Raw genomic sequence first — 27,060 nt, 5'->3', positions numbered from 1 at the left:
CAAATTAAACAATTAACCGTCGAAAAAAATACAATTTTATACGCATACTTGTCGGCATGACGACTATACACGGTGGTAATGATTATCATTATTATTACGCCTATATATAAGACATGGGTGCATAATACACCGTACGAAACGAACACCCTTCTCGCGGGCCAAGTTCTCACGCATAACATTTCGAACAGCAGGTTTTATTCGAGTACAATATAATAAATAATATTTTTATGCATGATTCTCTTTTTTTTTTTTTTTGTTTTCGATATTCTCGTAATGTGCATTGTTTTTTATCCTATACACACACTCGAACGGTATTTTTCTTCTTTGTCCGGATAGGATTATATCTGATATCATCTCGACTATAGATTCGATATGTGCATTAATCGATCATTCGTGGTACTTACGCCTACACCCTACAGTAGAAAAAAAAATAATAATAATAATTGATAAATCTCCGTTCATGTCACAAACCAACAAAGTATAATATAATGCTAAATCGTGTTTTTGTCAATTAATCAATATGTAATTCGAATAGTTAATACAATTTGTAATTTATGCATTTTTTTTTCTACTATATAAATACGAAAACACGATAATATAAGGCATATAAAATACTGTTCGATTTAAATAACGATAAAACAACATATTGTTTATGCGTCGTATTTTTTTTTTCGAATACACCCAAAAACAAAAAACAAAATAAACAATTTATTCAACACTTCGAAGCGTTAGTCGAACAAGTATTTTCTTGTTTCCTTATTTTAATAGTTTTATAATATATACATTATATTATAAGATTAAAATATTATGTTCCTTAAAAACATTAGGTATACGATAGGATTGGAATTTTTCACGATTATTACTACGTTATCAATGGTCGCGATGTATAAGTACTGCATTACTGTCATAATATACGTCGAGTGCATGTGTATAATATTATCTTAGTACATAATACTATGTGTGATTTGAAAAACAAAAATCAGATGGTACTTGTTGGATTTGTTATTTTTTCTGTGACCGGAAACACCTTTGCGGCGTACCTATAGGAACATATAATAATAACATCATTAGGAAGATTATTTTGTAGGTAAACCGTGTGTGTATATACATATCATTTACACGTGTATTCTAATACACTGTATATACACTGCGTCCTAAAAGTGAAACGAGTACACCGCAGGAATTCGAACGGTAGTTGTTTGTACGGATGTATAAGTGTGTGTGTACAATAACGATACGTCTGCAGTACATTAATAAGCAGTGCTCTGCCTTAAAACAATAAAGTATATATAGTGTATGTGAACAGTCCATAATATGTATAGTAACGCCTGAAAATCGCGTACGAAGCGATACGATATTATAATAATAATAATAGGATTTTAATGCGGTTAAACGGTAGTTTAAGTGCGTGTTGCCGCGTGGGGGTTGATATTGAGGCCGATTATTAACGAGCGTACATGATGTACGCGTTTAATAATTATTGTTATTCTGTCGTTTTATTATTATATATATTATGTACGCGAGACGATTCACCCGTGTGGAATAAAAATCGAAAATTAAAAACAGGAAAGCCAAGTATCGGTGCACCGTTTTGGAGAGGAGAAAGGAGTATATATAGCCATATAGGTATATATTTTTATTATTTCTTAATTATTATTTTTTTTTCTAATCGAACGGATTATAATTTAATCGGCTATTTTTATAAATACACGACGACGATATTACTATATAACAGCGTTTCGGCCGTTTGACGATAAACGACGACGTATAAATGTATAATTACTGAGCGCACGTGGTATATAGTGCTGCGTGATGGATATACATACCTATATATTTGTATATATAAAATATAAAATACACATATATATATACGCGGGTAGGTCGGCGTGTAATATTTTCGGCGTCAAACCACTCAAGTCATATATTATATACGCATTATTTGACGGGTCGGGTAAGCTTAAAACGTTTTTCGCCCCCTCCGAGTGCACTGCACACACACATTTAGGTACATTTATTACGCTGCCCGAGTCCTCGTATACATATACAGAGCCGTCGTCCGCTCGCAGTCACCATCGCCAGGGCTTATATATTATTATGTATTATACACACACATATAGTTTAATACTTATATGCGTTTTTATAAATATATATATATACGACGTCGACGACGGCGGTATCGAACATTTACTTCGGCGGTGTAGGTATAAGGAGGTTAAGTTATACGCGACGTACGATATATTATATATATATATAGTAATGCGCGTTTATCGCTTTGACGGGTTTTATACGAAACACACGACAAGTACATTACGCGTCTTATAGTGACCGTCGTTAACGTCTATACACACAGACTAACATTTAACGTAGACCGTATGGGTATAGTACACGAGACGACGTGTATAATATATGTATTGTAGTCGACTGGATAATATGATGATTGTCGCCGTGGTACACACGACGTTTTTTTACACCAAAACGACATCGGTATTTCGGTATAATATGTTAATAGGCTTTTTATTTTAATTTTTTTGGGATAAACGATGATGTAATTATATTATTAGCTTGATTCCTGCTCCTACAGATCGACGGTGACGATATCTCGTCATCGGCAAATACTCATCATATTATGTTCGTTTTCCTTTGCAGGACGCGTCTTTTGGTTTTAGGTCCTTCGCGTGGCACGACAACGCGGTGGTAGGTACATCACTCGCGAAAACCCCGCGTGGGCCACCCCCCCGTAATTTCGCGTGTGATTTTATGCGCTTACATAAATCGAATATATACATCGGCGGAGCGCCCACGGTCGACGTCACTACTACTATACTATTATTATTATTATTATTGTCGAACCACCCCGTTGTCCGCTCGAATGGCTTTCCGGACCATTGCGCCCCGTCACCGGATATTTGTCTCGTAGTGGTGTCGTCGTCCGTGTCTCCGTCTTGACGGGATCAATCGACCGTGTGCGTTTTATACGGCCGGGCGCCGGCACGTGTATAATGACGGGAAATACCTCGACGATGCGATTCGATCGCCTCTCCACGGTGTTAACCCTTGACGTTTGCCAGAGCTTTGCCCTCGTCTGACTCTCGGGGCCCTCTTGTTCGCATTAGTATTATATGAGGCGATAAACGTCGCGCGCATCACTCTGAATTTACTCGGGGGACGCGAGGCAAACTTGTAATCTTCTATATAGATGTTATTTATAGGGAAATTTAGGGTTCGTAAGATGCTGTAGGTATAGTCGGTTGAAAACGATTACATAATAATATAATATCGTTGAATATAATATTAGGTATATAGGTACGTCGCAGTAGGTACACGACGGTTAAATCACTCGCTACAATATTATGCTATAGGTACACGTTTGTGTCACACACGCGTGGATATCGTTTTCAATAATGTTTTCCAAACGGTATACGCGTATGCCGAGTTGGCCAAATTCGTCTTGAAAATTTCCACGATGTGTACGAATCTCATAGAAAATATTCAAATATGCTCGCAGAACTCGATGACGACTTCCTATTTAACAATTTTCAAAAGTTCAAAACTAATAAAGCAATTTTTTTTGTAAACTATTTTGACAGGTGACATCTATTATTGTAGGTATTTACCTACATTTCTTCGAAAATATATTATCAATGTAATTTTGACAAGGTACCTATAAAATTTTACGTTTCTTTAAAAATCTGTGATCTGTTATCTTGTGAAAATAGACAGTAATATATGTCCTTCGAAATGTTGTACGTATTATTGTAGCTCAATAAAAATAATTAACATCACTACTAAATTATATACGAATAAATAATAAACAATAAATAGAATATTTATCAAAGGTATTAACATTTTAAAATGTTTTACTAAGTTTTTTTTTTATTAATTTTAGTCATGGATAATGGTTAAAGAGTAATGACCTAATAAGTACATTATTAAAATTAGAAATTTTGGAGTTACTTGGAACTAAAATAAATTAATATAAAAGTTGAACTGAGAAACTAAGAAACCAAGCAAGAATAATTTCTTAATTATTATTATTATTTATATATTTCCTTTATTATAACGTTACAATAATAGAGCTAAAAATATATTATTAAAAGCTTTTGAAATTTGTTTATGTAGGTACTTTAAATTTTAATTTAAAATAATATATATAACACAATTTATCGAGGAATGACATTTTAACTATTTTAAGTACAATAAAGTAAAATGATATTAATATGAAAATATATATTTTAATAAATTATTAAAAACTCAAAATTAAGGTAAATCTTTTCAAGTTAAACGATGTCTAAGTTAAGGACACTTTCTTAAATTCTTGTCTTTTATTTCGACATTGTAACTTACAGAATAACAATTTCATATTACATATTTTGTACTACATTATTTAACAATAAAAAAAACTACATTATTAAATATTAATATAATAAACGTATAAATCATACTATATTTTGTATATCTACTTTTAAACCTAACAGGCTACAAAGTATTTGTTTATTATTAACTATTTTCTCGAAGGTAAATCATAATAATATATTAGTATATATTATATAATAATATTATATGTATTACACGATACAATTAATTAATTAATTATATTAATCATTGTAAGTTCGATCAAACCTGAAGTATCCTATATATTTACCAACCCTCATACAAAAGTAGTAAGTATAAAAGTGAATTGATATTACTTTAAGTTTAATTAAAAGGCAATCGAATAAAAATGCCATGCCTGTATGACCGACAACCGTGTATACAATCTGACATTAATGATATTCAAAAAAAAATTGTAAATATTTTAAATTAAAAAGTTTTTTTCTATCTACACGTAATTATGTGTGGTTCGTTTTCCATACAACATATATAAATATCGTGCACCGCGCTTTATGAATAAACCTCTAACTAGCACATCAACGTATCGTGTGTTTGTTGTGTATACTACTTTATGAAGTTCAAAACCATCGGACCATCTCATCGTGATGGACCTTTTTATGAACAAGTTCAATATTGCTAACTAAAAGTTCCAAATTACGTTTGAATTGAAGAACAAAATCTAGTTTTTAAGAGTAATTATACTTATTTGACTTATTTATAGTTATTTCAATTGAATTAAAACTAACTGCTTATTAATAACGGTATGCACAATATACATTTGATTAATATAAAGCCAAAATATTGCAATTAGTTTATGGTAATTTTAGCAGAAAATTTTAACTAATTAAACAAAATTCATAAACTTGTAATGGTGAATAATTTTCAAAATGTACAAACAATCAACTCGTTATTATATTTTATTTATAAATAAAAAATTAAAGTAATTCAACACATTTGGCTTGCATAAATGGTATTAGGTTTCTAAATAATATATGCGTTTCGAGGTCAATATAGATAATATACTCAATGTTTTGCTTAAAAAAAATATACAGTCATGCATTTTAATAAATTAATTTGACAATATATAATATGTTTAAATGTAAAAATGAAAAATGTTGTTTTTAATATTAATATTAGGATAATATGGGATCTCAAAGCGTTTAAAAAACATCTCGCCGTACCTGGTTCATCTTTATCTATTATGTGTATTGTGTATAATAAATAATAATAATTATCATACGGAATGACGTCGGTGCTGTGCGCGGTGCCTCATACGGGCATATGTTGTCACCCGTTACAAAATGTATATTATTAACGAACAACCCGGTGGTCGGTCATGATTGTCACATGTGTTCGTAGAATATGTTCCTTAAAAAGAATCGAGAAATAAAACGCGTCTTGGCAAAGAAAGATATTTGTTTGTTTAATTTGAATAATCAATCTCAATTTCAAAATATGTTTACACGCAATATCATATTATTATAATATTATTAAAATATTAAATAGTTCACGAAGGATTTCACACGAGAATTATTTGACGACCGTCGTCGCCGTGTCGGATACTTGGGTGTAACGTCTATACACATACCTATATACCTATAATCGGATACCCATGCGATAACTTTACACAATTACACAAGTATTGAATTGCTTGAAGTATTTAACTAATATTTCATCGTATAGATATCACAAACCCGACTTTAAACCATCCGTGTGGTTACAAGATTTAGTTTTACTCTTCAATCGACGGCAAAACTATTTACATAGGTACCTTACAAAATAATGATTAGTTAAAACTATTCATCGATGTACATATACATATTACATAGATTATTAAATATTTTATTCTGTACTCGTGTCGTATCTTAGAAAATGTTTGTATGTTCAGTATAATAAATAATAATCAATAATGTATATATTCATTATATTACATAATATATAACATTATATAAATTTTGCATAGTTTATACATATGTATGTTTTTTCTATGTACATATCGTATGTATACTGTATAGGGACCAACGTCTTTACTAAAATTAATTTTTTTTTTAATTTTAAAAACAAGATAACATAATGTCATAATCAATGATTGCTTTTGTTTAGAAATCAGCCATTATGTGTTGTAAACGTCACATATGAGCACATAAAGAGATTATCAGTTAACTGTTAGCTTGTAATAAATGATACTAATGGATCGTATAGTTAAAAGACAGAAAATATCTGGGACATGTGTTTCCTTCACGATTATAGCTTATAATATATATTATGTTAATTATCATAAGTTCTGGTCGTGGTCGTTCTCAATTACATTTAACGACCGTCAACGGAAAATGTACGAAAACTGTTGCATTATTAATTTTCTTAATACCTATTATCATTCCTAAAATACTCTGATTTATATTATTTTAATATAAATTTATGAATTCATCAACTACAGTCTACAACACTAAATAATACATAAATATATACTGACATTACTCGTCACGTTTATCAGTATAATAGAGGTATATTATTATATTAATGTGTATGATACGATGTACAATAAATTATCAAGTTTCATACTTTTTTTAGGAAATACAAATAAAAATATCGGTATTAAATAAACTTTAATAAATCTATTATTTAATATTTAAATAAATAAACTAATAATTTATATGCACATTATAAAAATAATTTATATATTCATTTGACATTTTGATCTTTTCTTTATCATTAATTTTTCACTATAAAAATTATCAACAGATATAAAGTCATATATCTCTATAATATAATTAATTTTTTTATCATAATTGCCTAAATTATTTAATCGTTTATAACAATTTACAATTCATATAATTACAAAATCTTCTCGTGCAGCTACAATACCATGACACAATAATTTTAATTATACTCAAAAATTAACTTGTTTAATCGATAAGCTATTTTATTTATGTCTTTAACATCCATATTATCATGTTTTAAATTTTTCTTTTACCAACGGAATGACCCATAGACTTTTTCGTTTTAAAATTTAACAATAAATTATCATTTAAAATTCATAACATTATGCCTAATTCAAACAGCATAGGTACTACACTATTACATAATAAAGCATATATACTGTTTAGTGCTTTACTAACCATTATACTTGCAAATAAGAATAACTTAATTATTATTGCAACGACGTTAGCAATGAATAAGTACCAGTGTTGAATGTTATAATATATTGATAAAAAATACTTGTTACCTATATCACTTTTTTTGGTCAATAAAAAACGGCCGTAATTCGTTTTAATTTTTTCGTTTCAAATTTAATTTATTAAAATACAATTTTTAATTTTGTTAAATCGATTAAACTTTTCACTTTAATAGGTACTTTACACACTTATGTATAATATGTTTTTGTTTAAACCGAATGTTCAATGTTGTGTTATGAAAATGACTTTCCTACATATTATTCAAGAACCAAATCGAATGTTTCATTGTTTGCATTGCGCGCTTGAGTAATAAGAAGACAGCACAATTAACACTACAGACCCAGAGACTTATGTCGTTTTTATTTCATTTGAACCATAAATTTAAATTTAAACTGTAATTTCTAGTATGACACGCACACACTTGTTTGAATTATAAAAACAATGACGACGACACAAACGCCGATTTTCTAGGGTTCGCGTAGGTGTAAAGAAATTGTGAGACATTTGACCAAAGCTACATTGAACAAATTAATAAAATATAAACGCATTTGAAACAACGTCCAGTGTACCTACGTCGCTCTCAAATTGTATAGTTATCGTTCATTAATAGTATTTTAGATGGTAATTTTATAATATATGTTGTACAAGTCGTTTCAGCTTTATTGTGTAAGGATATAGGTGTAAGGTATATTATTTTATTTAACTTTGAAGGATCTAATTATCACATAATATGTGAAATAAATTTTTAACAATGAACATAAAAAATACACACGTTTATAAGCATCTTAATTTTATTCAGTTATAGCTTATAAGTCATAAAATGATATAATATATTTCTCATGCTTAGAATGTTTTTAAATTCTAATTCACAGTTTCACACTACGTACAGTAAATTTAAAATAGCGATTGTTCGCTGGTCATTTTGTCTATATATAGCTATGAACTCATAATCTACTAGCATAGTAATTATTATATATCTATCGCAACGGTATATAACATAATAATTCTATATAGGTAAATAATTAATGTCAGTTTTGGATCGAACTATAATAGTATTATATAATATAAAATATAATAGACTATAAATGCGTAATTATTATTATTAGGTATTATTATTACAGATACACAAGGTGATCTGTTTAATTTTCTGCACTCATTATTTCGAAAAGATTCAACTTTTTTAAATAACAACAAATATTTTTAATTTCATATTCCAAATCATTATTACATGAATACAATAAAAATACATCTACTCATATAATTCTTACTGTGCAAGTTAATTATTATTAGCTAATTTTATGTATAAAAAATACAGTTATAGAAGTTCGTACATCAATTAATTATGACGAAGACTACACAAAAATAATAATATTAAAATAACAGATTAGGAAGGCACCTAATAGTATGTCATTAGTAAATGATATATTCATAAATTTATATTTAATATACACTCAGTACAGTATATGATGTACATAAAAATCGACGCATTTTTAACGAGAAGTTTATTGGTATAGGTACGTAGAATTCGACGAAAAAAACTCTAAAATAGCATTTTAAAAGTAAAAAAAGACCAATACAAAGATAACAAAACGTACGAAACTAATTTATAGCTATAATCTTTCTTCGTATTGAAAATCGAAACGATAAAAAACTAAAATCAAATACCCGGATACCTAGACGTCGTTTTGAACTCTAGCTAAAAGTATTTAAAGTCTAGATAAATAGAGAGGTGGCATATAATATAACGTTTGCCACAAAGTGTTAGCACTACTCCGCTCGATATAGTGTAAACGCTCAAAAAATAAGAACGATACGATTTTTTGTTTCGAAAAAAGGAAAACACTAATACCTATTATAAACGGATATAACTTTGTAAATATTATAACAATGACAATACAATATTAACTGTGGTTTTCGCGGTGTTTCAGCAGACGTCGGCTTGTGGAACAAGAACATGGGACAAAAGTGGCGGAAGATCCGACGTCGGTGTTCGTCGTTCAACACGGGCACCGGCAAGGGCGGCAAATCGACCGCGGCCGTGGACGGGCCCCTGTTGCCGCCGTCGCCGTCGTCGTCGGACGACTCGGCCACATCCACGCCGCCGACGGCCGCGGCCACGGTGCAAGACATGTTGCGCTCTCGACTGAACATGCTGAACATCGGCGGCCACAAGCGGCGGCCGCAACTGCAGCTCTTCGGCGGCGGCGGCGGCTGCAACGCTCGTCCCGGTAGCGTGGCCGCGGACACGTCCACGTTTTACGTGCCGTCGCCGTTGCTGCGGCCGGACGATGACGACGACGACCACCGCGTGGACGCGGCCGCGGGCCCGTGTTCGCTGCCCGTCGCGTTCGACCTGTCCGCCGCCGACCACCGACTGCTGCAGCCGTCGTCGCTGTGCCGCGTCGCCGAGACGCCGTCGTCGTGCGGGTCGTCCGGCCGCGGGACCGCCGACGACGGGGCCGGCAGTGACCGGTCGTCCGTGTCGTACAGCGACCACGGTTACAACAGCATCGCCAGCACCGCGACGGCCATCACCGGATACGACGCCGATCGGTGAGTGTTAAAATATACAGTTTCTTTGGTTTCCGCGTCGACGCAGTCTATCGATTACACGACGCGTTTACGTTCACTACACTGCACTTCTGCGTCGCGCAGAAGCTATAGGTATATCGTTTTCTCCTACACACGACCGATAGAGTTCGAGTAACACGAAATATGGTTCCGAATTTCCGAACACCTATTCATCTCACGTCGTTCGACGTTAAATGCTGAAAATATATTCATTTATATAACTCGTTATACCGTAGGTGCCTGCCGCGGGTATAATTGAGGCGTTTTTTAAATTCTCAATTGGCACGTAATCTATAGCCATAACAAAATGTAAATATTTGTAGAAAAAAAACACGATCATTATTTATTATTCATACTATTTAAATATTCTGACTTAAAACAGCAGCACCTATCCACAAAGATGTATTGTGGGTTTATTGGGTTAATACGATTTTTTTTTTTTTTATCAACACTGTACACAATTTGTTATACGCGCATTTCGAGTTTTAGTTTCATAAACGTTTTGATTGTTTGGTTCATTAAACATATTATAATCTAACGATATCTGTGTCTTGATCGTATTAATTTCGTTTTTTTATTATTATTCAAAGAATCATAAGGTCTAATGTGTTTTCATCTAAATACGTTGTTGACATAAGAGTCACTGTTCGATTGTGCAATGTGAGTGAACTTAGAGTGGCTATTACTAGAGAAAACAGGTTTATGATAACCACAGTATGATTCATACATAAATTATAAAACACTTTGAACAATTAAGCGTGGATGTATCCAGTATGTAAAGTAGATTAAACATTTTATTATTATTATGCTATAAAATACTATTTAAAAGCTAAAATCAATAATATAGTTATAAACACTGAGAAAATTCGTTGTGACTCAAACAGTGAATGTGTTTAGGACTGTAGTATCATAGCCGGGACTCTCAAAAATACCCAACAGTATCTCCTCCCTACTCATTGAAAAAATATATACATTCAATAATTAAGTTTACAAAAATTTAAAATTTTTAGATTCTTTAGTTTATAGTTTTTCTCTTGAATGTTGTGTATCTATGTATAATATTAAAAAGAACGTCACAAACAAAATAATGTAACTGATAGATACTATGAATAGAGCTCGCCGCGAATTATAGTACACGAATATAATATAGATACTGTAGTCAATTTTCACGACTATAAATCTACGTACAAAATATTCTACTTATTTAAGTAATTGCGTGGAGTCTCAAAAATATGAATGCATAAGCATCATAAAGATAAAAGAGAACACCTGGGTTAACCAACAAGTTAAAAAAATATCTCGAGAATCACTATACATATATACTACGTGTGTCCTCTCCTCTCACTCTCTGCACTACCAAACAGTCGACCCTCCTCCCACTCTAATGTACCTCGCGGAGAAATGCCAAGTATCAAAAAGCAACCCGATGAATTATGAATAGCGCGTACATCGGTGCAGTCTTTCGCAATAAACGTCAAAAATAAATTTCATACAAACTGATCGAATCGGTATAGGATGTATGTAATCACACACAAAGGAGTACAAAAAATAAATAATAAAATATAATGGTTTTGTCGTTATACGGCATACTATACAGTCACAGTTTGATTTTTTTCCCCTATATAATTTCGACTTTATCTTAATCAAAAGATTACGACATAGATAATAATATTGTGGGAAAGACTAAAAGGGTCGTAGGTACTCATATAAAGCGAGGAAGACACATAAACGTTTGAACCAACATTCAAATAAACTGTAATGATTAATAAATTATTAGTTTATTCAATATTGCAGTCTTCTCGTACATAATATTATTAATAAAAAATTATGGGTTGCACAATATTAAATCCTACTTAGGTTAGGTACACGTCAAGAAAAAATATAAATGTCAGCAATTTTATACCACTCTTTTGTGATCATCAAACAGTTTTTTTTTTTTTTTTATTACTGTGTATTCTCTGTTCGTTATTATAAATAATAACCATAATACTATAACAATATAATTGTATAGACCGAATGGATAAAAGTAGGTACTCGCAAAGTTGAGAATAGTGAGTAGTAGATGGTATATAACATTATAATATCAGGGAAAACAAAAAAACCGTTTTGTTTCCGAGCTGAACCGTACTATTAATATGAATATTTTTTATTCCATATTTACACGCGTATATTATAATATAGAACGTATACTTATATAATAATCAAAATTAACAAAACTCGCTGCAGTCGACATTACAAATTTGATACGTCAAAACTCTTATTAGATCATTATATTTCGACATTCCATTCGGGAGATTCGTGTTACGACTTGTTATTCACGTGACTGTAATCAAGTACACATTTCGAATACGGTTTCCACAAACCTGTATAAATCGAAATTATAGAACGACCGCGATTTCCGCATGGTCGACGGCGCTATATATTTGAGTATTTGACTGATCGGATTCTAAAATGTTGTGCGTTCTAATAGATTTTTTATAAAATAATATTAGTACTATATACAATAAATTATATTATATTATACGGATTTATGTATGTGTGTGTGTATTTTTTAAGTACGTTATATTGTGCTTATTTGTGGTCGTGCGATCTATTTTAAGTTACGACTTATTCAATTACATTGTAAACGTACAAGGTCGCGCAATTGACCACGAAAAACAATAGAGGAAATAGATTTTAAATTAATGTCAATAATATGATATGCCCGTCGAGCGTCCGACGATCGATACGATCGAATAAAATAATTCCCAGCGCTAGACGTGACGTCTGCTTTTCTTTCTCACGCGTTCTTTCATCAGTTTCATCATAATATACTTAATTTCAATTTTCAACACAACAATAATAATAATAATTGTTTGGATTTATGAAAAAAATATTTTATTTTCACCAAACCGTGACCGTTTTACGCACCCTATAAATACATCGTAAAAAAAAAACAGAGAATCGTGCACACCCCGTGGTTTCTCTTTTATACTATATAATATGTATATAATAATAATGTGCAGAAATCTCCCCGGTCTGCGGGGAATTATTTCTATAATAAAGGTCGAGAAGTTTTTATGGTTTTATTCCTATACGAAAATCACCTCGATTTTATTTTACCCCACTATAAACATCATATATGAGATGTTATCGGCGTCAGCCAACAGAGTACCCACATCACGTGTGCAGACGCTCGTTTTGTTAACAAGACATAAATTGATATGTTATATGTGTACTATATAGCTGCAGCATTCCTTTGTATCGTTCGGCAAAATTGACGGATAACAATTACGGGTCGCTAATTTTTTTGGCCCGCGTTGAATATTTTATATATATATATTAAATCATGGTATGAGATGCATTTTTATCGCTCAAACCGTGTGTATCGATTTGAATTCCAATATCGAAAATTAATGTATGCGAAAATCGCTTAGTCATTTATACGCGAATGACTTCCATCACACCTTAAAAACGTACCCATACCTTGTTGCAGCGGCCTGCTCACCGCTACGGTCACTATAAAATTCAGAATTTTAACTCGTCGCAAATCACAATATTATTTATTCGAAACTACTATAGTACCTATTATGGCAGGGTCATGGCGTTCACACGTGTGACAATTTTTCGTCTGCACAACGTCCGCACGTAACCCCGACGTGTCGATTAGAGTAATTGCGAGCGTTTTCGCTAATTTGTATGATTATTATATATAGTAAAATTTCTACGCTTATCATATAAAATGATATGATAAGTGCGAACAAACGACTGAATATTATATATATAGTTGTTGTTGATATTATTATTTTTTTTTATCTGACATATGGTGTATCACGTGATCGTTTCCAGACTCGGCGGCTGCAGACCTCATTCGTTCGTCATCAGGCGGACCGCAAATAACGCTCAGCGGCGACCAACGCGGTGCAGTGGCGACGACACGGACGACGGTTACAACGACGACGACGGCGGGGCCGGCGACGAAGACGACGACGACGACTATTACAATTGCAGTCTGCTGTTGCAGAACAAGCCCAAAATGCGATCCTGCCGACGGTGGTCTCAAGCCGATTCGCTGGCGCTGGACACGCCGACACTGACGGCCAAAGCGTTCAGGATCGGCGGTGCCGTGTCCACGCCCGACGGAGGTCGTCCTCGCTACGGCGGCCCGTCGTCCCTGCAACAGACCTACACGCCACCACCGTTGCAGCAACAATTGCCATCCCTACAGCAACAGTTTCCATCCCTACAGCAGCAACAGTTGCCGTCCCTACAGTCGCCGTCCCTGCAGCAACAGTTACCGTCCCTGAACCATCGTCAACAGTTGTCGTCGTCGCCACCGCCGTTGCCACCGCCGCCACTGATGCACAAACCTCTACCACCGCCGCCGCCACCACCCTCGTCGTCGTCGTCGGAGAGGACCGACCTGCCCGCCATACCGGAATCGTCGCAGTGGGACGAACAACAACGAGCACGCCACCGCCGCCGGACGCCAGAACGGCAGCAAGCCGACAGGCTGGAAAGGAACGGCTCGGCGAGGGTCAGCGGCAGGAACCCGTATCGGACGTTCAACGGGAGGGCCGCGTCGCCGGCCGGCGCCACTGCAGCTCTCGGTTCCGGCGGAGGCGGCGGCGGCAGTGGCGTCGTCCCGGCGGGCCATTGTCAACGCGACAGTCTTCTGCAGGTAAGATTTTGTTTTCCCCGAAATATGTCGTCTCGTCTTTTGAAAAACCTTTTGAGACCTACACATATATATTATATGTATTGCGATTTATGCGTCTCTTCTATATCGTATATTATATTATACTCTTGTACTGAACAACACGTTTTACCTTTGATGAGTCAATTTCGATTTTCGGAAGACCCTGTCACCGTATTAAATTGTATGGACGTTCGGGTACAGTCACATTTTAAAAAACTGTTTGGGTCTATTATATCGTACACGTCTCACACGATTTATAATACTATAAAATAATGCGAGTTTCTCTTATTTTTTTAAGGGACGGTTAATCCGTACTGAAAATACTAAAAGATTAATATATATCATTAATCTAGCAGCCACCTTTAGGTCCGTCGTCCGCCTTCTTGATTTGTGTTTCGATCAAACGATCGCGAGGCAACGCGGCCGAGTATAAAACTTTATAGTACCATTTTATACGTCCCTATTATTTACACTATAATACAGGGCGCGATCTGCCGTGGAAACGTATACATTATATCGTTAATATATACAATTATATTATATCGTACCTGTACATATTATATAGCATATACGTTTAAAGTCCTTTTTACGATACAGCAAATTCGCTCGTTTGCTCTCACAAAATTAGACGAATAAGGCGTTTTCTCTTTCTCTGTTTTCATGCGAACGAAATAAACGCGACACGATATATTTTACACGTGACATGAAATTCACACGAAACCTCATCTAAGCCGCCGTCTTCCCGGTCGTATAACAATACGACAACGCGACTATATAATATGTGACGACGACGGATGCGGTCGCGAACTGATTTTATAATTTATAGGTGGTATATACATTCGTGTGTTGTTTTCCATGTATATTATTATAACACTCAGTGTTCACTTGTGCGTACAGTTCAAGGTTTTTTTTTTATAATATAGTTTTGTGTGTGTATAAATAGCGAGTTACTCGATTTAAATGATTATGTATAAATTATATTGAAAACTGATCGTGATGAATTCACGATATTCTTTACGACAATACTTCCGACGATAACAGCGTGTACTGTTCGACTATTGTTAATGTCTATTTACAAATAATTTAAGAGTTCAGAGTATAAGACTTTCAGAAATCTCACAATCGGCTGTCGTTACTATATAATTCTATTAAACAACAGAAACACATAATTTCATAAATTATTATTATTATTTTAAACAGGTCGAATATTTGTTTAAATGACATATTATTCAAGATAACCGATGGTTTTTCATTTCAAATAAATTATGTGTCGTAAATATAAAATTTATGTACATTACATTATTTCGATGAACTTACAGTCATCAATTCTAATTTATTTCTTTTATTCTTTTATTCTTTTATTTCAATAATAATAAAAAAAAAAAATGTAATCAACTAGTGTAATAATACTAACACAAGTTTCTGAAGGGTAAATAAGCTTGTTATTTGATCGATTTTTGTACAATTTATTTAAGGATAATAAATGAACAATTAAGACATCTAATGTCCCCTTCAAATACGTATCGGCCCCTCTATAATATATTTGTTCAATTCAGTGGGTACCATTTTAATAATTAATAATTTGAGTATTCCGTACAGTATATAACACGATTGATAGTTGATACATATTTTTTAATGATGAGAACTCTAAACGTAAAACTACTTACTACACGCAATGTTAACATTCTAAGCCAATTACTTTTGATTGTAGTAATTGTGGTAGTATGGTACCTAAGTAAAATCATTTCATAGTTTTTTTAGTACAAAATTAAGCAAACAATAACTATTTATCCGATTTTAAATGTACCTACCACTAATTACTTTATTAATCAGCTTAGAATAAACAAGAAAAAAAAATTAAAAGTTAAAATTATGAATAATTTTCAAAAGAAAAAAGAAAATGTTTTGAATACTATATATATTATATGAGTACTTAAGTGGTTTTTTTTTTTTATCAAGAAAGTTGACTAATTCGGAATTCCCTTTATTTATAGAAACTTACTTTAGAATTTCGAAATGGACGGATTTTCTCTATTTGTATACTTATACCATTTAAATTAATAATTTACATTCGTGATAAATATATATATATATATATATATATATACTATATAAAATGTATATAATATGATGTATAGATTGTAAATTTACATAAAAATTTGTTTAAATAACTTTAACTATAATATAGTAGCATAATATACTAAATCATATTTAATACATAATTCTAAATTCAACAAATGTTTGCATTTAATAAATTATTTATTCGTTTTTAAAGTTTAAACTAAGCTAACAAATACTTTTTATGTTATTATCCCTTTCCACATTAATTATTAGGTTTTTATTTATACTTGAAATAAATAAGCAATCGAAAATTCGTCTCTTATATTATTATAAATTGTAGTTTTATGTATTATAAACAATAATTGTTTTTAAATTATGTATATTAATATAGGTAATAATATACTATAAAATATCTGTAAAAACTTTTAGGATATAGCAACCTAACAGTTAATATTGTCATAATTTATTCAGATGACGTTTGATACGCATATTGTATCTAAATTGTTCACAGTATGTTATTTAATACTTATTTCTATTGGTATTATATTGAATTTAAATATATTTGAACACAAATAAAATATAATATACAAGTCACGTTTTCTTGTGGTTATTTTCTTACGTTTCATCAGATTATTGATATTCTTTGGTTATGAATAGTTATGATAAATATAATATTCATATTATTATATTTTATTTATTATATGACAAACCGTGATGTCAATATTACAATGTGTGATCTAAATCGTTATCTACAGAAACGTGGCTTGAAAATATAAATGCATTGTTATTATTCTCGTAGGTATACCAAGTCTTATTTATTATAATAATAATCAATTTGTACCATTATATTCTGTAATACTCACATGCTGTATTTGAGTATTTTGATATGTTAATTAAAATATTTATTTATTAATTATTCATATCCAATTCAAGTAATATCGATAAAATTAAAAACAAATTATTCATTTTACCACCTAATATATTTTTTTCCATAATCTATAACTTCATTTTTCAATAATTACTTATTTGTTTTTTAAATTTAAAAGTTATATTTACATATTTTATTTATTTTATCATACTATTAAAAAATATTATTACTATTTATTGCTATAGAATAAAGACTATAGTTAGTACATTTTTAACATTTGAAAATATAGTGTTCAAAGAGTATCACCTAAAACAATATTTTTAAGAAAAACTCTTTCAAATTATACTTTTCACGTATAACTCCTAGTAGAAACTTCAAACAGACAACCAATTTCACAGTTATTATCTTTTGTATGCAAGATTAATTATCTCTTGACAACTTTGTATGCTTGACCCAAAATTTACATAGGTACAAAAATATATTTCTGTCATATAGCAATTTACATTTGGAATTAAAAAAAGAAATTACTTATTCAAGATGCAGTAAGAGATACCTATTAACATTTGGAAACAAAAAACTGATTTTTATGTTTATTATTTATTGGTAAAACGCCTAAATAGCTGTATGATTTTTCACAACCATTGCAATATTTGTAATACAGAATATAATCTTTTACGTGTGTAAGAAAAAAAAAACAATAATACCTACATTTTTACACTTTATAGAATGTTTAAAAGAGTTGTCGGAGTTTTATAAATTTTATTCGCTACATATATATATATATAACGAACGTTTCGCATAATTATTATGATAATCGTCTGCGATTTATATGATAATTTGTGTATTTACACTACATGGTGCCTGCTGTATGTATATCGTCAGTTTAAAACATTATTTAACCACAATACACATATGAAAACACAAAAAATTACCGATTAATATTTCACTGCGGACACGAAATTTAATATTCATTGTTCCTCGCGTGAATAATTTCCACTCAACGAGTACAAACTCGTACACTGCCCCCTTTATTTGTATTATTCCGTATAAACAATAATAATATATAATATATTTTATCGGCGTAGGTATAATATCATAAACAGTAATAATACAATAATGTTTACCGTGGACATATAATATGATTGTATAAACTATTAAAGTATACACTATACTATATAATATTATAATAAATAAATAAATAACGATGATATTTAAATACGTCCGCACCGGTAACTTCCTCCGTAGAAAAAAAACAAATGTGATTACTCAATCGTACCTACCTATTCGAACAGGCACACACAATTTATACGCTCAATGCTACAGACTGTCAGCATTGAACATTATAATAGTGTACACCGTGCGACACATAAGGTGTAAGACACATTTTAATTCGATAAATAATTAGGTTAATATTTCTATACATATATACGAGCAACAGTAGTAAACTACAATGATAATAAATATACACCCACCGGATTCGCGAGTATATAACCTTCGCGTACCGGCGCGTCCTCGTTCGATAGGATAATCCACGATGACTGCTCCATATTGCCTATTGAAAACGATTAAAAACACTTTTCAACGCCTATACCTATATAATGCATTGCGTGTGAATTGTCTATATGCGTATTATAATAATACGACTGTCTATATAGTGCTCGTAGTATGTATTATACACTGTACAACACGATTTCCGTTTCCGGCGACGAAAACCGTATAGCTTATATGTCATTAATCATTATAAACTATTACAATACCGCGATATCGTTGTTGAAAAAGACGTTATACAATATAACCAAAATATATTATATAATATTACGTTGACGTTATTAAAAAAAGTGTATGATGTATGTCCACAGGGCGGAAAAAACGACAGCAATTGTTTCTACACGTTACCGCGGGGCGGCGGCAAGGACGCGTGCTTCACGATCATGACGGTCAAGTTCCAAAAAGGCCCGGGACACAAGTGCTTGGGCTTTAGCATCGTAGGCGGCACGGATTCGCCGAAAGGTACGATGGGCATCTACGTGAAAACCATATTTCCGAACGGACAAGCCGCCGACACAGAAACGTTGAAAGAAGGTAATAATAATATTATAGTATTTACAACGTTATTCGCATTTAGGTCGAATCAGTAGCTAGTTCCTTAAAAAATGACCAAATAACTCTTACTCTCGCTTAAACATCATTATTATTATTACTCTCATAAAATACAAAACGAGAAATTCGTATGAAAGTCAAAAAATAATTCCAACATAGTAGGTATGTTAAGCCTGCAGTCACGCCGACAACCGGCCAGTCGAGTTATCTTTAGATTTAGAACACCTTACAACCCTCTCCCGCCGAAAAAGTAAAACGCCATTGATTATTATTGATATTATCATATATACGTTCAGACGGTGATTCAGAAGGATTTCGTGTTATGTATTTGTGAGACTCTCCTCGCATCTGTTCTTGCCGACGTAACACCGCCGTCTGTATACTTATATAACTGGTAAATACACATATATGCGTACGTATGAGTGTTGGATGCTTTGAAACGTATAAATTATAATATTGATGTAAGAACGAGCACGCGATAAAGGAAAACGAAAACCCATCTCCAATCATTACCTTCCTATACATGTATAGTGTATACACTATAATAAACATATAATATTATATCAGAAGATCAAATACATATATAGATATATATATTATTATGTCTATTCTGCGCGGTCAAGGTAAGCATATAGCACGAGTGTGTGTGCAACTATTTCTATATACATCGTCCATCAACCTCGAATATATGGGCTAGGCGCTCGCAAAACTTTGCCGTCAAACCCACCTCGGGATTAAAATAATATAGTAAATACATGTGTATTTGCGATATTACTATAATATTATACCTACCTACTTACCACCCACTTACGGCGTTATCAAAGCAAATATATAGTTTTCATTATAAGGCTTTATCTAAAGTTTAATTTTTACGATAATTCATCAGAATCCTTCGTCCGTTATTAGCTTTGTTGCAGGATTTGCGAGGTATATTGTGGGTACTAATAACGCGTTTGAGTCGGCTCGATATGTTATCTTATGCTGCTCCTATATGTAATCGCAGTTTCAAGGACTGATATAAAATCGCAAACATACGCACACGTACAATCATAATATTACCTGACACATACTACACTATATAAATATATATTATACGTATATTATATAATATAGTGTCAATTTTTGAGTTGTTTACAAGTATATCAATATTACTGCCTGCCGACATTAAACAGTAAAACAATTACTAACTGTAAAATAAAACTGTCAAAAGGATAAAACGTCACACCGAGTATTATAATATATTATGTGTAATAGACATATTTGTTTTGTTTGGTATTAATTTCGCACTATACTCACAGTGAAAAAATATCTTTATTCTACATACGCTGACTACGATAATATTTCATTAGACACAATTACGCGGTATTATATAATATGATACTTCCTTACTGATTTATAGCTTATTTATTTTTACAATATGCTTTTGAGTTTCGAGAGTTTATGGTTAATAGTATTAGAAAAAATGCGTAATGCGTCTTTCGTAGTTACTAGAGTACCTACGTGTTTACGTTTAATTACATCGTTTTTTTTTTCAAAACGCATCTTATAAAATATAATATACATCATGAAAAATACACCAGGAAAGGTGTATTTCTGTAAACACGAACATCATATTAATATATATTATACTCGCTACACATTGAACATAAAATTTGGGTACCTATATTCCTATCACACCTTTATAATATTACTGAGATGTTTTATGTAGTAATTATAAAACCGGTAATATCGTAATTTCTTTCGATCGGATCTCTTATAAAATAACTTTTATTACTCAATAGCAATACACATAGTACTTCTATAGAATACAACGTAATTGTGGCATGCGATATTTTTTTATTAAATTTTTTTAAACGTCTGATAAAAGTCTATCGCGATTGACATATTGATATACAAGCGCGAAAAACGCTATAAACGTTAAATCTCTAAACGTATCTCGTTAAATGATAATAAAATTTGAACATTTTATTACGAAACAGGCACAAGGTCCTAAAGCTGGTCTTATGTTAACAGCCAGTTTTCAGTTTTCGAATGATAGTAATGATACTATGTACTAAGTTAAATTGTAAATAGCTCGCAAACGTCCGCAGACAGCGCTTAAGCTGTAAAATGAATTCGTTTATGAATCCTTAGTTATATTTATTAATTATTATATAAGTATCTCTGCTCTAGTCTTCCCAATACACTTGCCTTCATGACACGCAAAAACAACTGCAAATAATATAAATAAATAAATAGCTTCTATATAAAACGATGATACAATATGCATAATAGAATAAAGGCAAAGGGCCTTGTGATGTATAAAATACGTAACACGTATATATCTATATAATAAAGTCGGGCGAAACGGATACTATATAAAACGATTGAAACGCCATGTTATCGTATCCACGAGTGGATTATATTTAGATACAGAGTATCTAGGCATGAACATAACTTACAGCTGAGTATTGTACCAGTATCCAAATTGCATTCTTAAATTATTATGCTTTGACTATACACATTTTGATTTTTCTAATAATTAAATATACTTAAACAACATATTATTTTTAAACAGGTATTTTTAAGCTACTTAAAAGTATTCGGTGGTGATGACATTTTTTTTTTTAATGAGTATCACCCATTTTAAAAGTTAATTGCTATAAGCAGACGATTTTAATTAAAATATTGACCAATATAAATCATATAATAACTCGAACGAATAATAATTAAGCTTCATGTACTAAGGGTAAAAGTATATGATTAATTTAAATCAGGTGCAGGGGCTTTGATGTTTGAAAATTATAATAATAATATTAATATTCTATTATTTTATAATTTATAAAAATTGGCCGAGTTTTATATTCATAATTACTATACTAAAATATCCTATCATATTGTATGTGACAGTTGTACACCAAAAAAAATACTCCTAAAATGGTATAAAAATCAAAGTATCTGAAATCATGGTTTTAAGTATACTTTTAAATTATAAAAATCAAAATGTTAATAAATGCAGGTTTAAAGTATAAAAGAGGAATGGGATTCGTTGGTAAATCACCCTGTACACGTTACACTGCGAGACCTGTATAAATAATAAGATAAATATTATGTTATATTTACTAAAGAACGGTATTTATGGGTTAGTTAGGTCGCTATTATATTATATATCGAAATTACGGATCCCTTCATCGTGTATACAATAACCTGATTTAATCGTATGGTTTGAAAAGGAGAAATGTATTTAAAACAAGATAGAAATATATTACATATATTGTTGTACCAAAATATATTAAATTCAAAGAACAGAAGTGAATAAGGGACAGTATATACACGCTGCAATAACCAATGAAAAAATATATAAAACCAATATCGATAAATAATATATATGGTAAACCGTACTAAAGATAGAAAAAAAACTGCAGTGTTGAACCACTTGAACAATAAATCCACTGGAGATTATATCGGAGAAACTATGATGACTTCTAAATTTGGCAGAAAAAAAAATGGTACATCAACATTACTGGAAAGACGGTAATATATATAGGTACCTGTTAATGCATTGTATTGTACCTATGATGTAAAAAGGTAAAACAGTTAAATAAGTAGAATATTTTAGAGACCCATTTTTTATTTTTGCGGGAGGCCCAAATTTTTTTATTACGCCACTGGATATAAATACAATATATAGATACCATTATATAGTGACATAAGCAATCGCATTAGTACCTATACATATTATTATAATATACTCTTATGTATATCAGAAATACGCAACTTGCAACCCTCGTACTTTTTTATCTAGCCTGAGCTACATTGTAAATTATTACTTAATAATATTTTAGCATCTATCGTGATAAATATTAAATCGTGTTGACCTTTTTGTTGTTGTTTTTTTAGATTCCTATAAACGCTTTGACCCGATCGATTTTAAAGTTCTAATCTAAAAATTAGCCTTATTCTAGTATAATTTCGAGTTGACCGTCCCCGGTGTAGCTTTACACAAACTCCGCACCTGTTTGTATAACATACATTGGGCATATTATTCCGCGCATACAATAATAAGTATATAATATACTTAATCGTAACAAAATATAATGTATTTTATATTAATATTATATAACGCGCGTGCGTCGGGTTCATTGCGCCCCGGCTGCACGTCCGGATATACGAGAGTCCAGAAAACCGTACACATTATGAATCATCCGTCGTCGCATATTTTACAGGTACCTATATAATATATACGCGCAGAGTATATAATACAATAATATTATTTATATTTAGGCTGCAGACAGCCGTCAGGTCACAGGTATTGTACTAATGTAGGAACTACACATATTATTACTGTACACATGAGTGTGTGTTTGTGTGTTGTACTGTACGTACACAATACGTAAACGACGACGAAGAACGGACACACTAGTAGAGTATACTATGGGACACACACACCGCACACGCGACCGCCGTCGTATAATCTATATTATAATATATACACACAACAATGCGATATGCGAGCATAAATAATTCATACGGTCACACGAGCGCGTTTTTTTTCCTCGTAATTATAATAATAATAATAATATTGTATATACGTAAGTTCGTGATGGGATTGTGCCCGAGCAGTGTTAAAACGTCGTAACACGTACCTAAATATTACAATGATATAGGTATATAGACTACAGAGGACCGGCCATTGATTTCCAGGTTTTCCGGCGCGGCGCTGTCGGTTTTTAAAACGAACAAACGGGACGTAACGCGTTCCATATCCCCGGAAATAATAATTCACGATCGTGTGCACGAGACCGAAAAAATGTGTGATACCTGTTCCTCGGGGACAATAATATATTATTATAAACGCTGATTAGTGATCGCTTTAGCGTCGTCGTCACCAAACCAATCCACTCGTCGACTACAACTTACTGTGTTTTATATTCCAAATATAAGTCCGACGGGTTAGGTATCTATATACGGATCGAGTGGTGTGTAGACCGTAAACGGCGACGCCCATAATTTGTTGTATATGCCTGTGAGGTATATTATGATATAATCGTTTTTGAATGGGTGAAACTTTTTAAAATGAAAATTCGTCGTCAAGAGCTTACCCGAAACGGCGAAAGACAAAGTCAAACGGGGTTTCTTAACAAAAAAAAAAATACGAAACTCTCCGCCGTCGCATCTAACCGTTGTTAAACACTAAACTACGACCGTATATTATAATACTTTACGACACGTCTCTTTATCGTATATTGCAGTCTGCAGCTAAAACGCGACAACAGCTTCCTCGACACGTTTATTACTGTCGACATTTTTTTTCCGCGAATCGGTTAAACGGAGAAAATACTAATAACGTACTGGTATAGTATTGTACAATATAATATATGTTTTTCCGCACTAGACCATCGCCTGCGCATTATAATAATTATTTTCAATTACATAGTATATGCCGAGTGAAACCCGTACGCGTAAGTATATACACTGCGAAATAGACGGTAGTTATTATTTTTCATCAATACGTCCGGTCATATCCTCCTCTTCCGATCGATTCAAAGTTACGCGACCGTGCAAGTCTCCGCGCTAAAATATCATCGTCATCCGTCGCCGGACACGTGGCGTACGGTTCCACCGGCGATTTATTTCCGATCGTCTTGAAAACCGGATGTGTGGACGCATATACTATATAATATCCGCTGTACAACAACAACAACAACATACATAATATTATAATATATAATAATAACGTAGCACCGCCAATTAACAGTGTGTCGTGCAGTAATGAATTATAATACGTGTACACAGTGCTAGATGTTAATTAAAATCGAGAACTCCTCTATATTATATACTGCTGAATCGCGATCGCGAAATTTATAGGACAAATTTAGGAGACGCGGCACGCGATGAATTATACTACGATATTATAATATAATATTATTATTATACATAGGTAGATATACGCGTAGTCGGTCGATCGTGTAATCCGTCGGCGCGGTCCCTGAACATTATTCGTAATTCGATCGGTCTAATCCACACTCGTTAAATTAACTACCCGTGCGCAGGTATATGATATAATAGTAATAATAACGATTGTAAACGCAGAACGTCGAAACTGTGCACAATTCATGCATTACGTACGCCCCGATAAACTGCAGTTATGCAACCGAGTCGTCATATAGTAAATGTAGGTATATTACAACAATATAGTACCTATATATACTATTATATAGCGAGACCGACGCACGATAAATCGGTCGTAATGGGGTTGCGATTTTGACGAAGGATTTCGGCGTTTTCCGTCCGATTTCGGGCAATCTTTCAAGAACAAACCGTCGTGCAACGAAAACGGGTGCACTAAAAACATTACAAGTACAAGACGTTTCAAAAGCGATTCTCATTCATTTCTTTCGATTTTATTTTCAATTCGTCTTGTAAATGTATTACTGTAATCACTTAAAATTATATAGGTACGTTTCGAAAGTCTGATAAGTACGTCGAAATTTGTCGATATATACTTTGATTAAACAATTATAATCTACTTCCCATAATTTATGTATACACTTCAAAAGTTCAAACGTCTTGCGCACCAGTATTTAAAAAAAAAATCGTATTATACACCCATGATAGACGTATTCAAAAAATGTTGCAACCATTCTAAGAGTTAGTTTTGAGTCAATCCAAATTCACTGTACTCTCTGGTCATTCCCAGAGTTAAAAATAGATACGTAAATGTACTAAACAATATTATTATTATATAATGCATATGTATACATATATTTAATATATATATATTAAAATAACAAAATTGTATTTGTTATGTCTTAGGCGACGAAATTCTGGCAGTCAACAATAAGCCGTTGCACGGATTGAGTCATCGCGAAGCAATAGCTGTGTTCAAAGAGATAAAGTTGGGAGAAATGGCATTACACATCGGTAGGAGGATTCCGAAAAGAACTAGGGAATCGGTCAAGTCGATGCGAAGTCCTTGAAAAGTAAGCACATAATTTCTTGTCACAGTTTTGAAAAATATAACCAACGTACGTTGTACTCATATAACTCATACATAACTGTATTGATTTTTACATACCATTTTTTTTTTATGATTTCAGGAAGAATATTCATCGAGATTCTCATTTCAACGGATGGTGTTATTATTATTATACTGTTTACTATCGTTTTGTACCTATACCTATAATTATTTTATTCAGAGTTATATAAAAATGTTTCATCGTTTATCCGCAATTTTATTATTATTAATTTCTTGC

General features: G+C 32.3%; 1 protein-coding gene across 6 annotated transcripts in view; it reads left to right on the top strand.

Moving 5' to 3' along the window:
• Positions 1-27,030, top strand: part of LOC114123336 (uncharacterized) — a 42,824-nt gene extending 15,794 nt beyond the window's left edge. For 3 of the 6 annotated variants that reach the window (XM_050202290.1, XM_050202295.1, XM_050202294.1), the window contains 5 exons: positions 9,479-10,100; positions 13,947-14,778; positions 19,585-19,807; positions 26,621-26,787; positions 26,905-27,030. In XM_050202290.1, coding sequence (XP_050058247.1) covers positions 9,479-10,100; positions 13,947-14,778; positions 19,585-19,807; positions 26,621-26,784 — 1,841 coding nt within the window. In that variant the 3' untranslated portion in view covers positions 26,785-26,787; positions 26,905-27,030. Of the gene's footprint in view, positions 1-9,475; positions 10,101-13,946; positions 14,779-19,584; positions 19,808-26,620; positions 26,788-26,904 lie in introns of all 6 variants that reach the window. The other 3 variants (XM_050202289.1, XM_050202293.1, XM_050202291.1) reach the window with 1 other exon arrangement.
• Positions 27,031-27,060: the final 30 nt, after the last annotated feature.

Source organism: Aphis gossypii, chromosome 2 (genome assembly GCF_020184175.1).
Source record: "Aphis gossypii isolate Hap1 chromosome 2, ASM2018417v2, whole genome shotgun sequence".
NCBI classification, from domain to species: domain Eukaryota; kingdom Metazoa; phylum Arthropoda; class Insecta; order Hemiptera; family Aphididae; genus Aphis; species Aphis gossypii.
This window is presented reverse-complemented; position numbering and strand designations above follow the sequence as displayed.